The sequence below is a fragment of the Chrysemys picta genome, chromosome 2, assembly GCF_011386835.1.
Source record: "Chrysemys picta bellii isolate R12L10 chromosome 2, ASM1138683v2, whole genome shotgun sequence".
In the NCBI taxonomy this organism is placed as follows: Eukaryota; Metazoa; Chordata; order Testudines; family Emydidae; genus Chrysemys; species Chrysemys picta.
Window position 1 is genome coordinate 75956584 of NC_088792.1, and position 26678 is coordinate 75983261.

At 44.0% G+C, this 26678-nt stretch overlaps 1 protein-coding gene across 9 annotated transcripts in view; it reads left to right on the plus strand.

The window, feature by feature from the left end:
• Window positions 1-253: 253 nt before the first annotated feature.
• The window catches only part of RBMS3 (RNA binding motif single stranded interacting protein 3), a 917250-nt gene continuing 890825 nt past the window's right edge, over window positions 254-26678 (plus strand). For 2 of the 9 annotated variants that reach the window (XM_065583519.1, XM_065583520.1), the window contains exon 1: window positions 1071-1233. In XM_065583519.1, coding sequence (XP_065439591.1) covers window positions 1151-1233 — 83 coding nt within the window. In that variant the 5' untranslated portion in view covers window positions 1071-1150. Of the gene's footprint in view, window positions 501-711; window positions 1234-26678 lie in introns of those variants that run through there. The other 7 variants (XM_042840452.2, XM_042840448.2, XM_065583518.1 and 4 more) reach the window with 7 other exon arrangements.

A 26678-nucleotide genomic window follows, 5' to 3' on the forward strand; every position in this document is an offset into this window, starting at 1 on the left:
TGGGTTTGAATATTATTCTTATTATTTTATAATTAAAATATTCTTAATGAGATTGCATTCTCCCCACCCATGCATAACTTCCAGTCTAAGGAAGCTATCATAGGGAATAAAATAATCCTGTGTGCACATTGTAGTCTCGCTTGATATTAAACTATTTGCACAGGATTTTTCTCTCTCTCACCAATATTTTATTTATTTGGTTTTTAAAAAATAAAACTGGGGAGCCGGTGACTGGTACTGGTTTAGATTTCCTGCCTGAATTTGCTCTTGTTTTTCTCCTTACTCCAGTTCTCCTTGTGCAATGCTGCGTGGCGCTGGCAGACTGAGAGAGAGGGAGCTCCAGTCACACACATACACACAGACCACGGAGAGGAGATTAACATCAAGGAGACCACGTTTGCTATAGAAGGGAGGTGGGATTGGCCGGGGTGGGGGGGGAAATAAAGGCAACAATCGGATAAATGCTCATCTGTCCTCCTCGTCACCAGCACCTTGCTCAGGTCTGAATTCGCTTCTTTTCCTTTGCTGTATTGTGCTTGCCTAGGATCTGGATAGGAGAGGGAGGGCGGGGGGAGGGGAGAAAGGGGGAGGTTTAACTTTTACTTGACATTACCGGGTTATTGTCAGTTTCACTGTGTTAAATCCCGGCGATTTCTCCTCGTCCCCCATTCCCCCCCCCCCCCCTTAGCTCCCGCCAGTTAACTTTGTTCAAAGGGCTGCAGCCAAAAAGGCTTGTCCGGGCCTGGGACATAGATAACATAAAGTAAATAATCACCACAATTAGACTGGGGCAGGGAGTTGATCTTAGTCGCTAGCGATCTGCTTAGTTAGCGTTTGCTGTTTAGGGGCGATTGAAGGCCATCGCACCAAGGACACACACACATACACATACACGCTAGATACAAAAGTCTGGAGGATCTAGGGGGGAATTGCAGCCACCGGATCGGTGCAGAAGAGGCAGCCAGAGCCATGCGTGCCACGGCCTCCTGAAAAAAGAAAGACGCTGGGTGGTGGAAAGTATTTTGTCTGCTTTTGTCTTGAAATACAGTGAATTGGAAGATGGAGATGGATGTTAAGGGAGTTTCTCAGTGCCCAGAGCCCATCCCCCACTCGCAGGGGTCTGGAGGCTGTCAGCAGCAGCAACAGCAGGATGGGCAGGCAGGGGAAAGTGCAACTGCTAGTGACAGTAATAATCCAGAGAAGAGGCAAAACAGTGAGAAAGAAGACAAAAAGGTAGGTCCGCCGCCTTTAAAACGGGCATCGCCAAGCACAGCAGAGGAGCCTTCTTTTATAAACTAGATCGCTTGCGGTTAGATAGGAAATTAGAGTAGGGGTGGGAATCCATTCTGTAGGGAATGAAGAGGAGGATGACTTTGGGAAGTGAAAGCATCTAGCCTTACTAGGAAGAAGTGTACCCTGATTATTATTATGATGTTTTATTATTATTATTACAGATGGTTATTTTCTTTGTAAATGTAAAGAAGAGAGATATAAAGACAGAGTGGAAGGTTGTTTAAGGACAAGGGAAATGAGGAGGGTCATAGCAAAATAGCAATGGATAGAAAGCACTTCTCTGCCCGTTCAAACATAAATGATGTGCATTTGTCTCAAATGCATTGTTCTATGTACAGTGTGTTGAAAGTGGCTTTATAGAGCTTGGATTAGGAGAAATTGAAAATGGTAAAATGTTGGCACTAAAGTTTACCTTACTTTCAGGATTTAGTACTGTGAGTGCCTCTTCACCCATAGCATCCTTTTTTAGCTAAGGGCAAGAGGCGAGTTACCTGTAAGGAAAGAAGCCTAGTAAATCTGTTTCTTCAACCCTGCTGTGTCATTGTAGACTAGGGGACAGTTGCTTACTACTGTACTGAATGAAAATCTTTGGGTAACTGAGATCAATGAAAAATGGGTCAAATTGCATTCTTTGGTGCTTATATATCTTCTGCTAAATGAATCGTAAAGTGAGGCGAATGGAGTAGAAAATATTGCCATTAAGATAATGTTAGCGGAGTGCATTGATCAGTGCTTTTGTCTGTAGGCATTGTCTTCATTTCCATTAATATTTCCCAGCATGGATTTACTTAACTGAAGCCTATAGATTGTATGTGTATAGATATGTAACAGACACATACTGACAAATGCATAAGTTTTAATATAATAATGAATTTTGCAAATAGTAATCTACATAAAATTAATGATAAAAAATTCTTAAAGTTTCATTGAAATCTGTGCAGTTTTCTAAGTGAATAGAGATCATATGAATAGATTTTAATCACGTTTCAAAATGTTGCATTGTACTGGAAGTGAGCCATGTTTCATAAAGTAGTTTTACTATTAGTACAGTTTTATTTTATGTTAGAAATGTGTAAGGAAACACTTATACAATGAAACAATGTAAACCAATAATTAAATAAATTAGTGCAATAACTATGTCAGGCCACATATTTATATAGCTAGAGTTGGATTATCTTGATAAATATTTTGAAATCATTGTATCTTTTACTGGAGACCGCTAGTTCACAATATTTACATATGTGTTTCATAGCTGAGATACTTTTTGATTTGTTGATCATCTTATAAAATCAGTACAATTGTTTTATTAAAAAAACAGTATATCAAAGATTGATAATTTGAACAGGGCCTGTATGGCTAAGTAAGGTGAATAAAAGGTTTTTATTTCTTAAAATGATAACTGATGCTTTAAATATTCTAATATATGTAGATAGCATTTCAGTCTCCCTTGAGTGTATGAATATTTAATTCTGTCATGAATGCATATTACTGTAACATAGTTAAATGACTGTGTATGTTCTGTTATAGGAATCATTTTTGTGCATGATGTTACTAACAGAACTTTAAATGTATTCCTTCAATATTAGTTTACAAAATAATTAATATGTAGAGCTAATACTGCCATTTTCCTATGTGTTGGCTGTGCCAATGCCTTGAGCATTTAAAAATCCTGCCATCAGCAGAAATGTATGCTCAGTAGTTACTTTTTGATGCATCACATAGTCTGTCTAATGTTCTAGCAGCGGTGGGTAGCAGGAAGGCAAATAACACATATGTCTGCAGGTGAAATGAGTGCTAGAAAAGACTTGACTACAGTTAGCTAATTAACAGGTGTAGATAACTGAGTATTCTACTGATGTTTTCCTATATATTTGTCAGCAACTGCTTGACATAGAATCCAAATACTTTTTTTTCTAGGTGTAGTCTTTCAAGGGTATTTTGATGTGTCCTTTTCTTACCGAACATTGGTTCTATTTTAACCCTGCTGTTGCCAAAAGTATTTGCAGTGCCTGCAGGTTACATTGGTGGGGAGCGCTATGCTATTTCAAACCTCACTAACTGTATGAATCTTTCCTGGATGCTTTTCCAGGACAATTTATACTTCTCATTAATGCCAAAGTCTTTTGGGTCTCTGATGAAACGATTACACTGAAAATGTGGGGAAAAGTCATTAAAATGGTAATACAATCCAACACATTTTATATTAACATGGGAAAATAATACTTTTCTAAATCAAAATCCAAAAAACCCCAAATATTGCATAAAACATCATATAAGATCCTTCTAAATGGACAGAAATAACATGATCTTTGCTTATTTAACTGTTAAATAGACATCAAGGGCACCTTGATTAAGAGCTGCATTTCATAGCTGTAAAGCACCCCACATGTAAATGATAGAGAACATAAGTAACGATGAGATCTCCTGGCATATTATAGATAGATAGATACTCACACACACACATTTTTCCTAAAATTTTCCAAAAATTAGGATTTCAGGGTATCTCAGGATTCCACCTTCAGCACTTGCTTCCCAGGACTTTACCTGAGTAATAAAAAGCATTATGTTTTAGGGTCCACTTCCACTTTCACTGAAGACAATAGAAGTTTTGCCATTGACCTAAGTGGGGGCTGGATCAGGCTCATGACCAGTAAAGCTATGTTTTTCACAGTGTCTCAAAATGAAACCTTGTCAAATCAACTGCCTACTGAAAATAGACATACCTTTGAATTTTGCAGGATACCTCATTACAAAGGTGTCTCAATATCTTTTTAGTGGATCTCAGGTTTCTCTGGTCCATCAAACATTCTGTAAGCCGTTAGGCCCCAATCTAGTAAAACATCAAAACACACCGCTTACTTTTAAATATGTGAGTAGTCCCATTGACTTCAGTGAGACTACTCACATGCTAACAGTTATAATAGAGGAGTGGTATCTTTGAAAGCATTTATTTAGTCAAGGATTTGGCTGTGAAAGATGTCTGTGGTAATAGCAACTTGTGACCCTAACATGTCTCTATGCATGCTAGAACAGACACTAAGATAAAAAAAATTAAATTTAGGCAACTAAAGTAAGACTTCTAGGTCCTTACTGAGACACCTACTTAAAAATATTCTGATTTTCAAAGATGCTGAGCAGCTGCCTTTCCAGACCTATGGGTTTTCAGCACCTTTGAAAATCAGGCTCCTCAGTAGGTGTCTACATAGAGATGTAAGTACCTAACTTTACACATCTAAGTTGGAAATTTTTGTTCTATTTTTTATTTTAAACAATGGAGGAAAAAACTTCCATAATTCAATTTTTTCAAGTATGTACAAAAGAACCCAGTGCATTTGTAGGCACATCCATGTCTTCCGTGTTATACCCAGACTGCAGATGCAAGAACCCTGTGAAACAGCTGCACATTGAAGAACTTTCTGCATATTTACATGCAAATGAGTATAATAAGGTTACAAGAAAAAGTAAGCCTATTTGGGCTGGGTATATGGTATTCTAGTTCAAAAGCTATTGTGCTAGTGCTTGATATAGGAATTCTGAAGTGCTTTGTGGGTGCACCAAGGGGTGTGTGGGGCCCCGGACAACTCCCTCTGCCCTGCCTCTTACCCTTCCCCCCTGCTCCGCCCCCGGCCTGCCCCCATTCCACTTCTTCCCCTAGCAACCCTGCACTGGCAGCAGCGGGAAGCGGAGCAACCCAGCCCCAGCCTGCTCTACTCCGCCAGCTCCCAGCTGCAGCGCTCCGCTTCCCGCCACTGGTGAGTGCAGGGAAAGGATTTCCCCCGGCACTCACCAGTGGCGGGAAGCGGACAGACGCGGCCCCAGCCCACTCCGCTCCACTTCCCATGCCCTGTCCCGAGCCATGTCACTCAGGTTGGGGAAAGGACTTCCCCCGGCTCTCACTGGTGGCGGGAAGCGGAGCGCCACAGCTGGGAGCTGGCGGAGTAGAGTGGCCTGGGGCCGGGCTGCTCCACTTCCCGCTGCTGCCGGTGAGTGGGGGATTCCTTCCCCCAAATCCCCTCCCCTGAGCGACATGGCTGGGGCCGGGGCGAGCAGGGCTGGCTCCAGGCACCAGCCGACCAAGCACGTGCTTGGGGCGGCACCTTAGAAGGGGCGGCCAAAGTTGGGCTGGTGGGGGGCGCTCGTGGTGGTTTTTTTTGTTTTTGGGCAGTGTGGGGAATGTTTCGGTGGCGCGGCACAGCGCGGCGCTGGGGGGGGTTGGGCGATGTGGCGCACCGGGGGTTTGGGCGGCCCGGCACTGGGGAAGGTGGGGTTTGGGCGGCGTGGCCCGGCTCAGCCTGGCATGGCGCTGGGGGGTGATGGGTTGGGCGATGCGGCGCACCGGGGGTTTGGGCGGCCTGGCACTGGGGAAGGTGGGGTTTGGGCGGCGCGGCCCGGCTCAGCCCGGCACGGCGCTGGGGGGTGACGGGTTGGGCGGCGCGGCGCATAGGGGGTTTGGGCGGCCCGGCGCTGGGGGGGTTTGGCTGACCTGGCCCGGCGCTCGGGAGTGGGGGGGGTTGGGTGGCCTGGCGCAGCACTCCGGAGGGCAGCGGGGGTTTGGGCGGTGCTCCGGGGGTTTGGGCGGCCCGGCCCGGTGCTGGGCGGTGCGGGGGTTCGGGCGGGGCAGCGCGGCGCTCGGGGGAGGCAGGGGTTTCGGCGGCGTGGCACGGGGGGGTTCTGCGGCCTGGCGCAGCGCTGGGGGCGGGGGTTTCGGTGGCGCGGCGCTGTGGGGGTCGGCGGTGCGGTGCTGGGGGGAGGGGGTTACGGCGGGGCAGCGCTCTTCTTTTTTGCCTGGGGCGGCAAAAAAGTTAGAGCCGGCTCTGGGGGCGAGGGAAGCGGAGTGGGCTGCTCCCAGCCCCCCGCTAATCCCCCGGGCAACTCTGGGCCTATGGGGCCCCTAAAAGTGGCCCCCCACAGCTCCTGCCTCCCAGCCCCCGGGGGGAGGGAGGCCTGGGAGGCTGTGTAGGGTGACCAGATGTCCCAATTTTATAGGGACAGTCCTGATATTTGGGGCTTTTTCTTATATAGGCACCGATTACCCCCCACCTCTTGTCCTGATTTTTCACATTTGCTACCTGGTCACCCTAGGGCTGGGTAGGGCACCCAAATGGCTAGGGACGGCCCTGGTTTTAGCTGCTCCTTAATTGCTAAGCACTAGCTGTCATCTCCATGGGGGCTGGCCTAGTGGGTGGAGCTGGAGTCATCAGCCTGGAACCAGAGCTGATGGTCAGAAGCCTGGAAAGGAAGCAGGGCTGGAGCAAGGCAGGAACAGAAGGGAGCAGGACTGGAGTAAGGCTGGAGCAAGGTCTGTTGTAGCAGCAAGCTGGAGAATTTACCTAGTTGCACAGACAACTTCCTGGTGTTCCCTCCAGGCATAGGTAGTGTGCCTGGACCAATCAAGGACCCTGAGAGCTCTGTCAATCAGGCCTTCTGTGGCTAGCATATCCTGTGGTACTTGGGCCCACAAGAGTGAGAGCCTGTTAATGGCTGCTCTGAAAAAGCTGGGGGGTGGTAGCATAAATGCAGTAGTTTGCTCAGCGCCAGCAGATCCAGGTTCTAGACACATGGATCCTCATACTAGCTTTTCCTAGTTGTTGCCAGCTTTATCAGGTGTTTTGAGAAGCTCTTTCAGTTTGCTGTTATACCTTAAGCGGATGTGTCAAATAATAAAAACCTAAGTAAAAGAATATGTATTTAGAATCTCTTCATTTATAAATGGTGTATCCAGAGCCCAGCAAGAGAAGAATGAGGTCTTATACCATTTTTACATTAGTTTTAAGTATTAGGTAACAGTTGTAGAGGGTGGGGAATCAACTTCTGAGGTTTCTCAAACATTGATAATGGAGCAACGTTCAGGGTACATCAAACACACAGGAGTGGTGCAGAAGTCATATCAAATGCTGGGGTCCTATGTACTTAGAAATAAACAAAAAATCTCCCCCAAAACAAAGGCGACAGTATGGAGAAAATGGTAATATTCAAAGGCTGCGGTCTTTTCTGGTACATTGATAGAATTCCCAGGTAAGTTTTGTAAAGTTTTATCAAGCACTGGGCATTCTGCAAGGGGAGTATTTTCTTCTTCTTTGACTCTCATCCTTCAGCTCAACTGCAGTGATGGGGCCAAATGATGTCTTTCCATCACTTTTTGTTTTGTGCCAGCTTCACCGCTTTTTTCACTTATAAACCTTTTTGTTCTATGTCATTCTTCACTATGTTTATCCAATGCATCCTGAGTCATCTTCTATTGCTAGTTCCTCCTTGCACTCTGGTATGTATTGCCAGGCATAGTATCCTTTTTGGGTCCATTCTTGACACTTCTCCAAACCATCTCAGTCGTCCTTCTTGAATCTTGTGTAAAAACATTATTTTATGCCCTAGCCATTTTCTTGTCACTTCATTTTTTATTTTCTGCAGTCTTGAAACTCTCAGTATTCCCCTCAACCAATTCAATTCTTCAGTCAATATATTTCATTCATTGGCTTCCCTCATGCTTCAACATTTAGACCAGGGGTTGGCGACCTTTGGCACGCGACTCGCCAGGGTAAGCACCCTGGCGGGCCGGGCCGGTTTGTTTACCAGACGCATCCGCAGGTTCGGCCAATCGCGGCTCCCACTGGCTGCGGTTCACCGTCCCAGGCCAATGGGGGCTGCGGGAAGTGGTGCATGTGTGTTCTAGTTCTTTGCCTCTAACTCCTTCCTCTAACTCTTTGCCTCTAACTCTTCCTCTTGTCTTCCAATTGCCATATTTTTGTCTTCTCCATACTGATCTTCAAGCCAAAGTTTTTGCTTTCCTGGCCCACCTGGTCAGTTATTCTCTGTAAATCTTCCTTGGTCAGTGAAATGAATTCAATATCATCTGTATCTCTAATGTGATTTACCGTCCGCCTACATAACGTGACTCCTCTTTTTTCATCTCTCAGTGCTACAACCATTACTGCTTCCAGTACCAAGTTGAACAAATCTGGTGATAGGGAAATATACTATTTAAAAATGATTCTCCCCTTGAATAAATAGCAAGAAATTTTTTTGGCAAAGAGTGAGCAGCTGTTTAAATTTTTCATCTAAATGATCAATAAGCGGATGAAGCTTGAAAAGCTAATCACACAGTGAATGGTTCCTGGGACAAGCACAGATATTTTCATTGTAATGTTGGAATTTCATTAAAACTTGGTACTATTTCTAGTCATACTCATTACAGAGGGAAATGAGGTGCATGTGTGGATGATTATGTAACAAATCCACAGCCACAAACAATGAGCGCCATGGTTGCTAGTTAAACAATGCACTTGAAGCATCAGAGATAGAACTAAGAGCTATCTGCTAAGAAATTACAGGACGCTGGCATTGGACTAAAGAAGAATTAATAGTTGCTGCAGCAGTATTATTAGGGTGTTGATCCTCTGGAGGGCATGCCACCAGAGGTATACTACCATCTTTTGGTTCTGCTTGTACAGCACCTTGTACAATGGGGTCCTGGTCCATGACTGAGGTTCCTATTTATACAAATAAATATTAAATTATAATAATATACACTTGAGTAGGTTTGACATTGCATCCAGTACAGTGCATGATTTAAACAGGTACATACTTGATTCAAAAAAGCAACCTTATTCAGGAAAGCACTTAAGCATATGCTAGTACAGTGGTTGGCCAGTACATGGCATATTCCTTCCAGTGAAGTAAAGCTTGTATAGTGTTCACAGGAGTTCATAACCAACAGTTGGGTGCCAGCTTGTAACACATTTGTGGCTATAAACAATGGAGATCAATTAAGCTAGAAAGACTAATATCCATGGTGTTACAAACAAAGTATTTCCACTATAGTTGTAGACAGTCATAGTGTTTTTAGGTTCTCAGTGCATGTGGTGAACATTTATGATTCCAAGTTGTTTCCATGTTGCACAGATATTTATCATTATACTGAAATGGAATTGGCTAAGCCAATTAGAATGCAGAGATGCTGTAGAGTTATTGATACATAAACTGTTCATTGTTTTTCTCAGTTATACAGTTCCCTGGAGTCTGATTGGTTGTGGGAATCTCATTCACATAATGACTGTAATTATTTCTCACTAGCTGTACAATATGCGAATCCCTATACTCTGATTGGCTGCCAGCCATAATTACTCAATCAGAGAATAGGGATTTACATATTCACTGTACAGTTATTTCCCAATAACCCATTCTCAAAAAATACTGATGAGCAAAGAAAATACAACTGAAACTGCTTAAAGGGAAAATAAATAAATAAATGTGTGTTCAAGTAATACCCAGAGCTCTCAATCACGGCCCCTGTTGCACTGTGTGTTGTATAATAAAAGACAGTCCCTGTCTCAAAGAGCTTAAACATATTAAAGGTCTCCATAATTAATGTCCCTCCTTTCCTTCTTTCCCCATTACTCTCTTCTCCTATCTCTTCCTCTCCCAGTTCTATAAGGCACCTGTCCCTAGAATAACTGTTGTATATTTGTTTACATTACTTGCTGATAGAGGCCTTTTCTATTATGGGAAAATGCATTGTGTCAGAAACTGTGTTAACTAACACATTTTAACTAACACAACATAAAATACAATTTAGCTCTTAGTGCAGACAGGGACAGTCATTTTAAAATGTGCTAGGTAGCCATGATTAACCAGTACAATACAATAATTATTCAGTAGCTCATCATGACCAGCTAACATGTTTTAAAACATGCCTGTCCTTTTCATTTAAAAATCTACTAAATAAAAATACATCCTGTTAACTAACAGGACAGTCTTGCTATGTAAATGGTAAGTAAGAAGCTCTGTGGAATTAAATTGAACTCTTTGGGTAAATAAGTGTTGCAGGATAAGGCCCCAAAGTCTAGGCTAATAAACAAATAGGTCTTTGGCCTCAGAGTTCATTTGCTATAAGCATCTCAGCCTACAGCTTCAGAGTTTATTTCTGTAAAAAGGATTCACCTTCAGGTAATTGTATTACACAAGTTGGTCACAGCAACAATATTAGCAATATCTGAAAATACTGTACCAAGAACAAACTGTCCACATTAGTTTCAGGTCACCCACAAATAACTGTTATGTTTGATTAGAGGGTGAAAAAAAGGCGTGGAACCTCTGCCTCTTCTGTTAACACAGGCTCCCTGTTAATTGATTTCAGCAACTGCCTAAAGCACCACTGACACTTCCTCTTCACCAGTAACTAATGATTGTGTCCTCACTGAGGATATTACCAAGACTGTACTCACTGCCAGACTCTTCTGGCAGAAAATGTGTCTCTGAATCCAAACCTAATGCAATTACAAGATTCCTGCATTTGATGAGATGTAATTAAAGCTGTAAATATCTGCCAAAATTATTACTTATTATTATTATATAGCATCATAGATGTGCATTATGCTCTGCAGAGATTTAAAAAATGTCAGGTCTCTGCCTTGAGGCATTTACATTGCAAATTAGACAAAATACAGCAGGGATGGCTATAAACAAAAGGTGGGCATGGGAGGACAAAGTATAAAACAATGTAACAGTCTACCCTTGAGATACATTAACATTGGAAGAGTGTGGAAGGAAGCCCAGGGAGAATGTCATTGGTGGAAAGCTAACTGAAAGCAGTACATTTTGAGTAAGGCTTTGAAGGAGGCGGTATATGGTCCACTTTGGGGTCAAGAGAACTTTATGAAGTTGGCATCAGGACCAAATTCAGTACAGGAAATACACATCAGAGTCATGCAGTATGGAAAGCACATCTGGGCCCCATAGACATTATAAAGTGCCCTGATGCAACTTTTTAACTTTATGGAGTGTGTTTTGAGGACATGCAGACTTTCTAAGTATCTGGAAACCACTTTTAATAGCTAATTATTTTCCTCCCATCTCTCTTTGCTCCATATTTAATCAAAGGCAAAAGTTTGTCCTTACTAAGGTCAGCAGATACTAAAACATTTAGTTTCTAAGGCATGGAGATATGAAAAGCTAAAAAGTAACTTGGAAAATGTCAAGAAATGAAATCATTCTAAGTTTTTGAACCATCATCTTGCCCAAATGCTTCATATGATTTGCTCCAAACTTTGCAGAATAATTCTACTTTGGGTTAAGAGGCGATTTCTGGCAGATTGGTCCAGTATTGGTTACTAGTGGTCGTGTGTGTGTCTATGTGTGTTTGTAAGTGGAAGCAAGTTTTAACCTCAACTGTGTATAGAGTATTTAATCTCACCCAAATATCTTGCCAATATGTCACTTCCACAGCTGTCCCAGACTATGTGGAGACTAGGATCACTACATAATCTGGGGCAGCTGTGGCAGTGCTAGGCAATGAGACGTATTGAAAATGTCAGATGTTAAACTGATTTGTACCTTAAACTTATCAGTTTTTGTCCATGTATTTATGGGACCCAGTTTGTGCATGTGCAAATGATTGCACAAGGAAAGATAACCTGGCACATTATTTTCAGAAAAGCCACTTAAGGATTTAATAAATGGATGTACAGAATTGGTGGGCTTGCTGGCAGGGCCTCAGAGGTAGGCATGTACAGTTTATTTTCAGAGATGTATGGCAGTCATTTATGTATGCACACTTTAAAGTGTGATTTTCGTGCATGTGTTCACATAAATACGGAGCACTTAAATTCAGGGAGGAGTGTGGGTACGTTTGCATGGAGTGAGGAGAAAGGATAAAGCCAGAGAGCTTGAGAGGAGGAGAAGGAGGAGGAGGAAGGCACAGTGTTTGGGAAGAGTAGAACGCAAAAGCAAGCAGCAAAGGTACAAGCAAGAATACTGAATCTGAATCCTGCCAGCTCCTGAACTGGGGAGATGAAAAGGTGATAAAAGGTCACATTTCCCTCCTCCTTGGGTCCTTTACCAAGAGCAGCCCAGTTAGATCTGAGAAATGGGGCCAATGTGTCAGCTTCCTGAATATGCCAGAAGAGCGGGTTCCTCAAAGTAGAGAAATAAATGATGAACACCTCTATGAGAAGCTGTATGAGGACCTAGAGAGTTAAAGGCAGCATATTTATTTTACATTAGAGGCAATCAAAGCCTGGGAATCTTGCCAATAGGGTCATGTCACAGGGCCATCAACAACACCACTGATATCAGCCAGCCAGTCACCTCTACCTCTGAATCTGAATCCTTCTCATGCTATCAGACATTGCTTAGGGCACAAACAAGGCTCTGTCATCCCTATCTATCCTGAGATGCTCTTTGCATGTCCTCTATTTTGTTAAGTCCCATATATTTTTCCTCTCTAAATATGATTTGATAGACTGTTTCTTTCTGCCAGTCCCTTTTGCGTGTTTCTCCAGTTGCCCAGTGGCATGCTTACACTAATTCCTAGGAGTACTTCTTTGGAGTCCTAATTGCTACATTAGTTTCCCTAAATATAGATAAAAATGCAGGTGTGCTCTGAAATAGCAAAGTTTTTATCTGTCGAGGGATTCTATATTCATGTCCCCAGAGGCCACTCAGAGTGACATAGGCAGCTTATACGTACAGGAAATAATCATACTCCATGAACATGATGACATTCTGCAATGCTAAACTGCTGTTCACAGAACCCATTATCCAGGACCATATCATGACTTTTTCCTACTCATACATTCAAGTCCAACAGGACTAATTGAACCTGGACAGATTCAAGTTCAGAGGTACAGGGTTAGTTTTTCCAAAGGCACTTAACAAACACACAGCTATATGTTTATAAAGTATTAGTGTGTATTAGTTATACATTGTTCTTCTTTGAGTGATTACACATGTGTATTCCACTCATGGTGTGCGTGCGCCCAGAGCACAGTTGCCAGAATTTTTTCCCTCTCTGGTACCCATTGAGGCAGCTCGAGTGCCCTCTGCTACTGTGTGCCAATAGCACCAGTGTAAAGAAAGCAGCTGAGCCCTGCCTCCTCAGTTCCCTCTTACTACCCATGACGGTCGCTGGAACTGGCATCCTTCCTTTGCAAGCTCTCTCAGTGGTCTTCTTTTTCTTTTTCTGTACATAGTTAGTTGTTGTTAGCTGTAGTTAGTTTTAGTCAATTTTATCTAATTTTAGTGAAGTTCTGTGGCTTTGTGTTTTACTGGAATTTTTGTCTGTTCCCCAGTGCCAAGGCATGCCTTGTTCACTGCGTTTTAAGCCGTGCAACTCCTGCAACAAGGCTATGCCCCTGAGCGTCCCACACTCAAACTGCTTCAAGTGCCTGGGAGAAATTCACATTGGCAACCATTGCCAGATCTGCAGGGACATTAAGCCTCACATGAAAAAGGACCAGGAGGCCAGGCTGAAGTTTTTGCTTATGGAGACAGCACTGAAACCTCCTTCTGAGCCAGGCCAGTCAGACTCGGCAACAAGTGCCTCAGCGTTGGTAAGGAGTGCTCTTCCTGCCATACTGGAGTCCCAGCACTGATTACCATCCCCAGTGCCTATGAAAAGGTATAAGAAACAGCCAGCTGAGAGAGGGCGATCCCTGGCACCGAAGACAGCCAGACATGGGGATCAGAGTAGAGTGCGATCTAAATCAAAGTACTCCTCTGCCTCACTACCGCAGAAGTTGACAGCATTGACTCCAGCACCTGTGCAGGCACTGTCAAGTCCGGGACCGTAAGCGCCATCTACATCTGTGGCACAGTGCAGTACCAATACTATCTTGGTACCTAGCATCCTGGAGGCATTTGCCACTGCCAGAGACCTTCTCTCGCTGTCGGTACTGGTATCACCAGCAGTACAAGAGTCAGTGTTATTGATGCCGGCAGTCAGCAGGGAACCTGCTGGATCCTGTCATCGTTTGGTACCGCACCCTTCAGTACAGTCAAAAGGGAAACCGGCTATGCATGATTCAGTGCAGGAATCTCCACCATGACACCAGTCTCCAGCACTGGTGGGAATGGCACCACTGTGGTCACCAGTCAGTTGTCTTCCAAGTCAGAGGTTGGGTCTTACTCTTCCCATCCGAGGAGCCATTCTCGCTAATCCTCCAGGTATTTCTATTGTTCCATGGATCTGGGCACAGGAATACCATCGAGTACATGGCCAGGAGGTCACTGGGGACCTAAGCTGATCCAGTGACCCTTTTGGAACCATGGTTTCCCCCAGTTTCCAGGGCTTATTCCAGGCATTCCTATTTGGTGGCCTCGGAAAGAAGGGTGGCATCATCCCATTGGGTAACACCTGGTCCAGACTCCAGTACCGAGCCCAGTACCATATTGCAAGATCTGGCTCAATGGGAACCTACTGAGGCAGAAAGAGAGGAAGAACTTCCACAGTTGGTGCTGACCTCCTCCTGCTCCTTCCTGGATGAGGCAGTCTCAGGAAGGGGTGTGTCGTATCCCCAGTTTGACTATAAGGCTCCCCAAGAGTTGTTGACGAGGATGACCTTAAATCTGGGCATTAAGGTGGAGGTAGTGAAAGAGTCCTCCCATAGCCTAGTTGACATTTTAGCTGCTGTGGGCCCTTCAAAAGTAGCCCTGCCACTCAATGAGGCCATTACAGACTATGTTAAAACCTTGTGGCACACCCCTGCATCCCTTCCCCCCCCATGTCAAAAAAATGCTGAACGAAAATACTTTGTTCCTGCCCAGGGTTATGAGTTCCTGTACACCCATCCCCCAACTCGGGATCCTTGGTGGTAATGAGAGAGAAAGGCAGGGTCATCAGGGCACAACCCCAAAATCAAAGGACACAAAAAATTAGACTTGTTTGGTAGGAAATTTTATTTTACTGGGGGGAGGGGGGGGACGAAGGGGGTTACAATTCGAAACTGCAAACCAGCAGGTGCCTGCTGGGCAGATATGATTTTAACATGTGGGACTCCATGCAGAAATTCAAGGACTTGCTCCCACAAGAGGCTAGGCAAGAGTTTTCCACACTGGGACAAGGGAAAATCAGTGGCCAGGGCCTCATTACAAGCTGCTTTGGATGCGGCTGACTCAACGGCCAGGTCCATGGCTTCGGCAGTGGCCTTGCTCAGGAGTTTGTGGCCAGGGCCGGCTCCAGGCACCAGCCTGACAAGCAGGTGCTTGGGGCGGCCGCTCCGGTGAGGGGCAGCACGTCCAGGTATTCGGCGGCAATTCGGCGGACGGTCCCTCACTCCCGCTGGGAGCAAAGGACCTCCCGCCGAATTGCCGCCGGAGATCGTGATCGCGACATTTTTTTTTTTTTTTTGGCTGCTTGGGGCGGCCAAAACCCTGGAGCCAGCCCTGTTTGTGGCTACAGTCCTTGGGACTCCCACAGGAGATCCAGCAAACCCTTCAGTACCTACTTTTTGAAGGAGCTTCAGTCTTTTTGGAACAGCCTGATGCAAAGCTTCATAGTCTAAAAGACTCCAGGGTATCCCTTAAGTTCCTTGAATTGTACACATCAGCTCCTTCAAGCAAGCATTACAGGCCTCAACAGCCAATCCGGTACTCTGCCCCGGCTGCCCGTCAGGATCCACAGAGAAAGAGAAGCAGGGGTTAGGTGTAGGCTCCCCCACTTCTACCTCAATGTCAATGCCTGCCTCACCCAGACCAGATGTTCTAAGCAGGCATTTTGATGGGACGCTCAAGGACTCTGTACCAGTTCCCATGATGCCAGACCCTGTTTCCCCTTTATTTGCAAACCACCTTTCTGTTTTCCTCAGTGTATGGTCCTGTATCACCATGGACCTTTGGGTGTTGAGCACAGTGGAATTGGGATACAGCCTCCAGTTTATTTCTACCACTTCTTCCCACCCTCCCTTCCAATCCTTCTTCAGGGACCCCTCTCATGAAGAACTTCTGGTCTGGGAGGTTCAATCCCTCTTTCGGAAGAGGTTCCACAGAATTTAAGAAGGAAGGGGTTCTACTCCCATTATTTCATAATTCCAAAAGCCAAAGGAGGTCTCAGACCGACTTTAGACCTGCGTCAACTCAACAACTAGCTCAAGAAAATAAAGTTCTGCATGGTCAGCCTTGCATCCATTATCCCCTCCCTGGATCCCGAGGACTGGTGTGCCACCCTCAGAGAAACCTATTTTCATATATCATTGTACCAAGGACACAGAAGATTCTTCAGATTCGTAGTGAGCCACTCACACTACCAATTCATGGTCCTCCCATTCAGCCTATCTGCAGCTCCATGGGTGTTCACAAAATATATGGCAGTAGTGGCAGCTTTCCTGAGGAGGTCGGGGTGCAGCTCTACCTATATCTAGATGTCTGGCTAGTAAAGGGCTAGTCCAAGACTTGGGTAGTGTCCAATGTTCGACTAATCCAGTCAATGTTCAAGGCATTAGGCCTTCTGATAAATGCAGAAAATTCTACCCCCACTCTGGTGCAGAGAATAGAGTTCACTGGAGCAGTGTTCAACTCTACTCAGGCCAGGGTCTACCTCTCCGAGTTTTCCCCAATAACACAAAGGTCATCGAATCACAACAGCCCAAAATTGCATGAGGCTTTTAGGTCACATGATCGCATGCACATACATAATACAACAAGCAAGGCTGCACCTCAGAGCCCTCCAGACATGGCAGGCCTCAGTATACTCACCAAATATCACCATTTGGACGCTGTACTCACGGTACCTCCACGGGTTCTCATCTCCCTTAATTGGTGGTTGGATATGCTCACGGTTTGTGTGGGCGTTCCCTTTATATAATAATAATAATTAATGGAGATATCCCATCTCCTAGAACTGGAAGGGACCTTGAAAGGTCATCAAGTCCAGCCCCCTGCCTTCACTAGCAGGACCAAGTACTGATTTTGCCCCAGATCCCCAAGTGGCCCCCTCAAGGATTGAACTCACAACCCTGGGTTTAGCAGGCCAATGCTCAAACCACTGAGCTATCCCTCCCCCCCCCAATATGCCCTCAACAGTCAATGACCCTGGTCTCAGACACGTCAGTGCTAGGTTGGGGACCTCACCTGAGGCCATCAGAATGTAGGGCCTTTGATTGCTGGCAGAACTTTCACTCCTCATCAGCGTTAGGGAACTCAGAGTGGTTCTCCTGTCCTGTCTGGCCTTCCTGCCCCACATTACAGGCAGAAACTGGTTTGTTCTCACAGACAATACTGCAACTGTTTTATCTCAATAGGCAAGAAGGAACTTGCTCTTCCCTCCTTTGTCAAGAAGCAATGCAGCTATGGGAGTTTTGCATAGCCACTCAATCAGCCTCAAGGCCTCTTACCTTCTGGGAACGCAAAACAAGCTAGCAGATCGCCTCAGCAGGCTTTATCCAATCACCACGAGTGGTCCCTTTGCCTGGATGTGGTGAGAGACGTTTTCCAGTAATGGTGGCCTACCCAGATAGACCTATTTGTGAACAGGTACAATAGAAAGTGTCACCAATTCTGCTCCCTATGAGACCACAGTCTGGGTTCTGCCACAGATGCCTTTCTACTATCATGGACGGGACATCTTTACTATGCTTTTCTCCCTTTTCTGCTCATGCACAGAGTGCTGCTAAAGATCAAGCGGGACCAGGACCAGGTTATTCTGATAGCCCAGGCATGGGCCTGCCAACACTGGTTCTCCACTCTATTAGATCTCTCAGCGGCAGCTCCAATCCTCTTTCCATTTCACCCGGACCTGATTTCCCAGGACAGCTGTCAACGGCTCCACCTGAACCTGAGTTCCCTTCATTTAACGGCCTAGAAGCTCCATGGCTAAATCCCAGAGAGCAGACTTGCTCAGAGCAAATTCATCAGGTCCTATTAGTAGTAGAAAGCCTTCCACCAGTGCTACTTACCTCTCAAAGTGGAAGCAGTTCTCTGTTTGGGGGTCCCAATGCAGAGTCTCACCCACATGTTCATCCATACAAGACATACTTGAATATCTGTTGCACCTGAAACAACAAGCCTTAGTAATCTCCTCTTATCAAGGTTCACTTTGCAGCAATATCAGCTTTCTACCCTCGGTTGGATAACCGGTCTGTTTTTTCAAATAACATGTCTGTCTGATTCCTCAAAGGCCTAGAAAGGGCTATACCCTCAAGTAAGAGAGCTTGTTCCTCTCTGGGACTTGAACTTAGTCTTATTAAAGCTTATGGGAACACCATTTGAATCACTGGCAACTTGCTCCTTATTATACCTCTCCTGAAAAGTGGTTTTCTTAGTGGCCATTACTTGGGCCAGAAGGGTCTTGGAACTCCGTGCCCTCACATCAGAGCCTCTGTATACAATCTTTCTTTAAGATAAGGTGTATTTACGTCCTCACCCCAGTTTCCTCCCGAAAGTGGTTTCACGGTTTCATAGCAGTCAGGCAATTTACCTAACTGTTTTTTACCCAAAGCAGCATGGAAATAGAAATGAACAATGTCTTCACTTATGGACATTAGACAAGCCCTAGCTTTCTACATGGAAGCACTAAACCATTCTGAAGGACCACCAACTGTTCGTGCTGTAGCTGACAGGATGAAGAGTCTCCCAATCTCTTCACAGACAGTTTGTCCTGGATCACTTCATGTATTCAAATTTGTTACAATCTGGAGGGTGTTTCTCTATCAGCTTACCTGACTGCTCATTCCACAAGGTTGCAAGCATCCTCAGCAGCATCTTTAGTGCAGATCCCTATGCAGGATATTTTTAAAGCAGCAACCTGGTCATCGGTGCACACATTCTCCTCCAATTATGCCATCACTCAGCATTCCAGAGATTGTGCCAAATTTGGCTGGGCTGTTCTGCAGTCCATGTGTCCATGAACTCCAATCCCTCCACCTAATCAGCTGCTTAGGAGTCACCTAATGTGGAATGCACATATGTAATCATTCGAAGAAGGAAAAATGGTTACTAATCTTCCTTAACTGTTGTTTTTTGAGATGTGTTGCACATGTCCATTCCATGACCCACCCTCCTGGCTCTCTAAACCAAAGTTTCTGGAAGGAAGGAACTGAGGGGGCGCAGGGTCGGCTGGGTGCTTTTACTGGCACTATTGGCACATGGCAGCAGAGGGCGCTCGAGCCACCTTGATGGGTACCATTGAGGGAAAAATTTCCAGCGACTGTACTTGGGGCATGCACACACCTAGAGTGGAATGGATATGTGCAATACATCTCAAATAACAGTTACTGAAGGTTATTAACTGTTTTATCCTTGAATTAACAGGTGACAGAAACTTTCTCAGGTGCCCTTAGCTGATGACACAGAAACCCTGTTTGCAAACCTTCACAGAGGAAAATTCCATTTGCGTCTTAACAAGCTACCAGATCGTCCTTAGATAGGATATTTGCTATTTTTAAGATACACTTCAAGTGCTTTGATAGATCTGGTGGGCAGTGGTGGCACATTCCATAGCTACAAGAAGATCAACCTGGTAATCTTGTCATGCTGTGTACTTTATGCGTTAATGTGGAATACCCTCAGTTGCTAAGGCTAAGATTGCCACTGCTAACCAGAATGAATCTGAGGAGGGCAGTGGACTACAATGATCGCATTCAGAATTCCAGACAGTTGCAGTGGACACTCAATGAGATAAATTATTAAGGTGAGCTGCTAAATTATAATACAGAAGTGCAGCACACACTATACCTCTGTGTGTGTGAATCATATACAATGCAAAATATAAATGCTTAAGTTCTGCTTCCCAAGAGGATTTATTATATAAATAAAGCTACATAAATAAAACAGGAAAAAAGCACCAGTGCAGCAATTATCCTGGAATAATAAATCATACTTAAAAAGTCAAAACAATAGAAAATGCACAAACACAATAATGGGAGCTAGTGATAAAAGCCATGTGTAAAATAAGAGGGGAAAAAAAGAAGAGGAGCATTACCCTTCTTCCTCAGTTCTATTGTTAGTGGCTTTGAGACTGGCCAAAGGGCCACCTCTATAGCAGGGCACTGTGACAGCTTCCTGCAGGCTCTGAAGAGTCAAGGGTCACTTTCACCATGGTTTAGTCTTCTGCTGAGGCTCCTATGGTAGCCTTACTTTTCCAGGTGGAAATTGATGCCATGACAACTTGAGGCCTGAAGGGAGCCAATGTGTTACCTCTGGTCTTCAGTCTTTTGCTGTCCCTTTTTGGCAGACAAGGTGTTTTCCAATCCCACTCAGAAACTAGCATGTGTTGCCAAGCAATTAGTTATTGGGTATAATACACAAACTGGCTGTGGTGGCGTGTGTGCAACTTTCTCATTTCTAAAAGGGTCTGTAGTCTGTTTGCTGCAGGCCTGGATCATAGGCTGTATGAACTCCTCAGAGGGAGGAAACACCCCGGCTGCATGGCAGGTTCTGCAGATCTTTGGTCCTCTGGGCTATTGGTGATTCAGGAATGAATTCAAGGGGATTGGGGTACAGAGACTGGGGTGGGGAGGATTGGGCTGTAATGGGGGTGAAGGAGGAGCTTGCCTGGCATCCCCAGAAGACTCTTAAGGGCTGATTGATGGTGGGCTCTAGTAGGGGAATGGAGAGGAAAATGCACTGGTCATAATCCCAATACTGTGCTCCTCTTCTGCAGATGGGTGTGGAGGTCCTTGGTGTGGTGATGATGGCAGGATGTGTCTGCTGGCCTCAGAAGCTTGTGAGGTTGCAGCAAGTTGGTTAGCATTACTGGAATTATCTCATCATAACAAGAAAGCCTTTCAAACTGATCAATACCAGCAACACATTTCCTATCTGACTCCAGGGAACTGTGATGGACACACGGGCAACTAGGGATGCACAGCTATCTGCTGTAATAACTAAATTATTCTGGAGGAAACCTGGCCTTGAGCAATTGCATGGGTCTTGTGTCCATATCATGGGTTTGGGAATGTACAGAGCACTAGTGATATTCATGTAATTTTTGTACTTACACAGATAAATAAGGGGAATGTATTCTCCCCTTGTCACTGGCTGTTTTTCTACATGCTGTCCAGACCCACACCCTCCATGTTGTGTCTCACAGTGAGACAGACCTTGTCCCTCTCACATTGGCTTGTGGTCTAGGCAAGAGCCTGTTACCGTGTGGCCAGTTTACCTTTGGCATGCTTATCTTTAGCTCCTGTGATGTCTCTGCATAGTGCTAGTGCTGCTTCAGATTGCTTATGTCATCCTAAACGTTAGCCTTCTGGGTAGCAGTGAGGTCACCAGAGAGGTCATCAAACAGCCTTCTCTCTTAACAGATGTGTAATATATTCCCTCATCCTGGAAGTTCAGTTACATATGGGATGCGCCACTCCTGCCAACATCAGACTGAATTTCAGTTGAGAAAGGATGAAGTATAGGATGATGGAAAATATTTTGAATGTTTTTTTAAATTTAACTATCTTGCAATAGTTTCCATTTCTACTCAGACTACCAAATATTGTTTTAAAAGGGGGATAATAATACTAACCTCTTTTGTAAAGCACTTTGAGATCTCTGGGTGAAAAGTGCTATACAAGGACTAGGTATTATTGTTGTTGTAAATAAATCATTGTGGTATCATTACCAAAATATTGTATAAGGTGAATCCAACTGTAGAAAAAATTACTTTTTTGAAGTTAATAGGACTACTCATAGCTAAATACATGTGTGGGAGCATTAGATTATGAGTTCTTTGGGACAAGGACACCATCTACTACGGTGGGGCTCGAACCTTGGGTGGGGCTCCTAAGCACTGCCTGGAATACTAATAAATAATAAAACCCAAAGCATTCTGATGAATAAGGAATGTAATTAAGACATACGAGTGGAGTGCTATATCTTTGAGATCCTATTGACCTTACAGAGCTATAGTTAGTTTAAAAAACCTCTTAAATTATATTCCTCTATACTGTGTCAAGAACATTTTTATAGTTTACTGAAAGCAGTATGATATGGAAGTGGAGTTCTAACAAAGTGTATCTTTCTAAAACGTATTTACAGTAGTTAATAGTTCATATAAAGTACTGGCATAGTAATTGAATTAGAGATTTAAAGTACCTTGAAGAATAAAAACATATTCTGAAGTTGAAACTGTCACCAGAAATTGCATTCCCTTAGAGTGATATGTTTAAAGAGACATTCCATTATAATACAATCTTTCAAATTCCAAGTGCTCCTTTTTTTTTTTGCATAGAAGGGTTACATAATAATGTCAAATATTGATATTGATACTACAGAAGGTTAGCTTGGGTAATCTTTATGTGACTTGAATGGTTTGTTCTATTACTGTGTGCATCAGTATCAAGAGTAATGCTTCTGTGATAGACTCAAGTTGGGTTTTTTTTGTCAATGGTTGATGGTGACATTCTTAAGAAAAGGCCAAATTCTTGTAACTACAAATATATTTGTCAACAAAAAGAAAGCATACATGACACAGTTCAGTCACATTTTGCTTTCGTTTCTTCTGTTTTGTACTTTCAGCTGAGTGTCAGCTTTTTTATAATTGCTGTAGCATGTCAGCCCCTTTAAAATGAGTACATGTCAACTGTTTAGCCTACTGACTAAGGGGGCATGGGTATAGGAATTTCACCCTGTGACCTACCTGCGTTGCTCTATGTGACATGTGACTGTTGTATTTTTGGTCACAGTTTTGCCACATTAGCTGGCATCATCAGTGTGTGTTTGATGTGGGTCCATTCAAGTCAGGAGAGTGAGTTGATTGAACACAAGGGACCAAACAGAGAACAGGAGGAGTGGGATGACATGGTGAATGTATTTAACAGGCAAGGTGGTGGGGTAGTGATCAGTCAGCACCACATGTCTAATCCCCTCTCTCCAATTCATAGCCTAGCCTGTGAATGTCTGCACAGCCAGGAAACAATTGAACTTAAGTCAGTGTAGAACCAATGGAAATTGAAGCGGAAGTTGTTGTCTATCTGTCTATCTGTGTATTTATATGGCACCATCACTACAGTATCCTAGCACCCTTCAAATATTTAAAAGCAGAAATAACAATAACTATCTTTCTCTCTGTCATTGGTGACCACGGATCTTGTGCTGATCAGTGTGAGACTGAGGTCCCAGTGTCTGACCTGTGGGACGTTCTTTTTGCTGGTTACACCATTTTTTCCAGGTGCTAGCTGGTCTGTCCTCTGTTTATTTTTTCCTATTTTGACTTGTACTTGGAAGGGATGCAGGTGAATGATTGGCCACATTGGCAGTGGTAGTGAGCTAATAGTGGTGTGTTACAGTAATAGTGTTATCTAAAGGATGGCAAGTCTCCTCCAGTCCTTAGGGGACTGAGTTAAGGTGAGTTGTTGGTAAAAATCAGGCAGTGCGCTAGATGCCTAAGCTGTGACAAGTGTACTCAACACCCCTGAACAGTGTGCTGCTGCTGTGCTCTAGAAAGGGGCAAAATTCTGCTCCATAATAGTGAGAATGCAAATGGGAGTCACTGGGTTTTTTAGAGGTGTAATAATAATAATTAATAACTAATTAATAATTAATAATATATAATATTTGGCTCTCATACAACAGTTTTCATCAGCAGATCTCAAAGTGCTTTAGAAAGGAGGTCATTATCGTTAGGTGTTGGGTACGAACAGGCTGGCTGAGTAGACCTGTTGGGGATTACAATTTGCAGCCAAAGCAAGGCTTTGTGTGAACTGGCTGAGAGACACCTCTCCTCATTCAGATGAGAGGCAGCACCACTGAGGAACCTAGGCAGTTGAGGGCAGGCTGACCATGTTACATTTTTCCCTTGTTCGAAGAGAGGAGTTAAGGGTGTAGGGAAGTGTGAGAGACCTACAGAGAAGTCAGTATGCAGCCTGAACAAGGGGCAAACTCTAGCAGGAGTCAATTGTACGAGGAGAAAATCTTCTTTGCAAGTGTTCCCAGGGCCGCCGAGAGGGTGGGGAAGCCAGTACAAATTACCGGGGCCCGGCGGTCCGGAAGGGGGCCCAGGGCCCGGCTTCCCCCCCATCTCGTTGGCCCTGTTTAGCCGGTCCGCCTTTGCTGGGGGGCCTGAAAAAATTTTTTCATCGGGGCCCGAACCTGCTCTCGGTGGCCCTGAGTGTTCCGGCTGCCTTCACTAACTCTCTTCATAAGGGGAATGTGGAACATTTTGAGCCAGAGTATCCAAAATACCCTTCTGCAATATTAGCTATATTATTTGCCAATTTCTAAAATGATTTGATGGGTGGTAACTAGTGTTCTGAGATCATGGTGATTTTAGCCAAGTTAGTAAGAGAGCATTACAATTACTGTGTGAATGGAGCTGAACTTGATAGACAATCTGAATGCCTGCCCTCACTATACCAAAGATTAGAATGTCAGTCTTTTTGTATGTATGCCCGCACCTATTCATTGTAATAACCCACAGTAGAATCATTGTAGCACGGTTCCTATTGATGGAGAGACTTTAGAGTCAAAATGTAGGGAAAACTTTTTCTGCCTTTTATTTTTAATTTAAAAAGGCAAAACACACAGCAGATTGTCTGATTTGCATGAAAATTTGTATTCATATATAGTACATCTTAGTATTACCAAGGGAAATCACTATCTTTCAACTTTATGCCCTATATATTTGATTTTTAATTATTTAAAAATTGTAACTTCCAATATATTTCTATTTCAAAATAATGCCTCTAAACTTCCTCTGCTACACAGCCTGGTAGATAAAGGGGCTGTCTTCTATTGCAAGATATATTTTGTTCTAATCCATTGGCACTTCTATGAGAAATTCTTCTCTTTTTACTCTCTGACTGTCAAATGAATTATTATAGTTCAACAATTAACATTACAATTGAAAAATACTCTCCATTTAATAGCAATATTTTAAAAACTTTTTATTTGATAGGCAAAATATTATATACATTGTTAAGGCCAATTTTCATTAAATCTGCATGCAATTAAATCTTGGTCTGCATTTGCAAATAAACTTCGTTTGCATTTTGTAATCCTTATATTTGATTTTTTCAAATTATTTTTATTTTAACAGATTTCATTATGTTTCTGTCACATTCAGGTTACAATAGGGGAGTTCTTTTGCAGTTAATTTAAGATTTATAGATTAATAGACATTTGTCTTGCCTACTGGGCAAAAAGTCTGCCGTCGTATATAGGCTTGGCAAAATCCAATGTTTATTTTTTTTTATAATTTCAACTGATAATATCAGTTTTTAAGCATTCTTCCTATTTTTATTTATTTGAATTTTTAAAGTTGCCAGAAATTATGGGGAGTCAGACAATTATTTAATGACAGTAGATGTTGAGATTCAAAAAGTTAAAGCTCTATAAGCATTACAACACAAATTGTCAATATCACATGTCAAAATATACAAAGTAAATATCTTTAAATCAAACTATAATAAGTTTTCAAGCAGCATTTTTTTTACTTTGCTTATCTGTAAATTTCAATTATTAACAATGTAAATATTTATTGTCAGTGTGTGTGTGTGTGTGTATGATGAAATCAACATTTACTGATAAAAATCAAATTATTACATGACTACTTACTTGACTAAATTAGTGAGTTCTGACTTCTTAATTTGACTTTAAAACACATCGCTGTGGTGGGGGTAGTAGGTATCCTTGAGTACAATCACTCTCTGTTGTGCATGGGGGCTGTAGAAATTTTAGGTTCGGCCTGCTCCCTTGCATGAGTCTGGCACTATGTGCCCCACTGGAGTACATGGAGAGAACAATCTTTGTACTCCTCTGGCAAGTCTTTGTGGACCAGAAATTGGCCAAGCCATGAACTACCCATCAACTTGTACTGGTTAATTAAAGGTGTGATTTTAAATCAATTTAATCAAACAGGTTCTGAACCCTGTGTGGACACCCTTAATTTAATTTAATTTAATTTAATTTAATTTTCAGAAGCCACCTCATCCCCTTTCAGTGGACGTGGTCTGCCATGACATCAGAAAGATGGTTGTTAAAGATCATCACTCATGGCTACCCATCCAATTCCATTCTTTATCCCTTCCATCCCCCTTCCCATCCCTCCTCAGGGACTCCTCTCACGAGAGGCATTTATAAACAGAAGTGACCTCATTGCATCATTGAGGAGTCATAGAGCAGGGGTTCTCAACCTTTTTCTTGCTGAGGCCCCCCTCAACATGCTATAAAAATGCCAGGACCCAGTGGGGGTGGGTGGGGGGGGGGTGCTCCAGGCTGGGGGAGACCCTTCGGCATTGACATAGTTTTACTTCTATTTGGGGGGGCAAGGGCTGGCAGGTCTCGAGTGAGCTCCACACAGCAGAGTCCAGGGAGGAAGCGCCACCTCCATCCCCTGACTCACTCAGGAAGCCACCCAGGGTGCAGGGAGGAGGGTGACTAGGGGCTGTGTGTGGGCAGGGGAGTAGCTCAGGGTGCAGGGAGGGGGTAGCTAGGGGCTGTGTGAAGTGAGGAGAGTAGCTCAGGGTGCAGGCAGAGGGGTAGTTAGGGGCTGTGTACAGGTAAGGGCTCTGGGGCTCCCGGCTTCAGCCCCCTGCTGCTTCTGACTTGGGGTGGTGGGGGAGGTTTGGCGGCTTCAGCTCCACGCCACTCCCCGTTTCGGAGGCTTGGGCAGGGGTGTATGTGCTGGCATCAGTCCCGGGCCACGGCTAGCTTTGGGGGGGGGCACCTTTAGCCCCGCGCTGCTC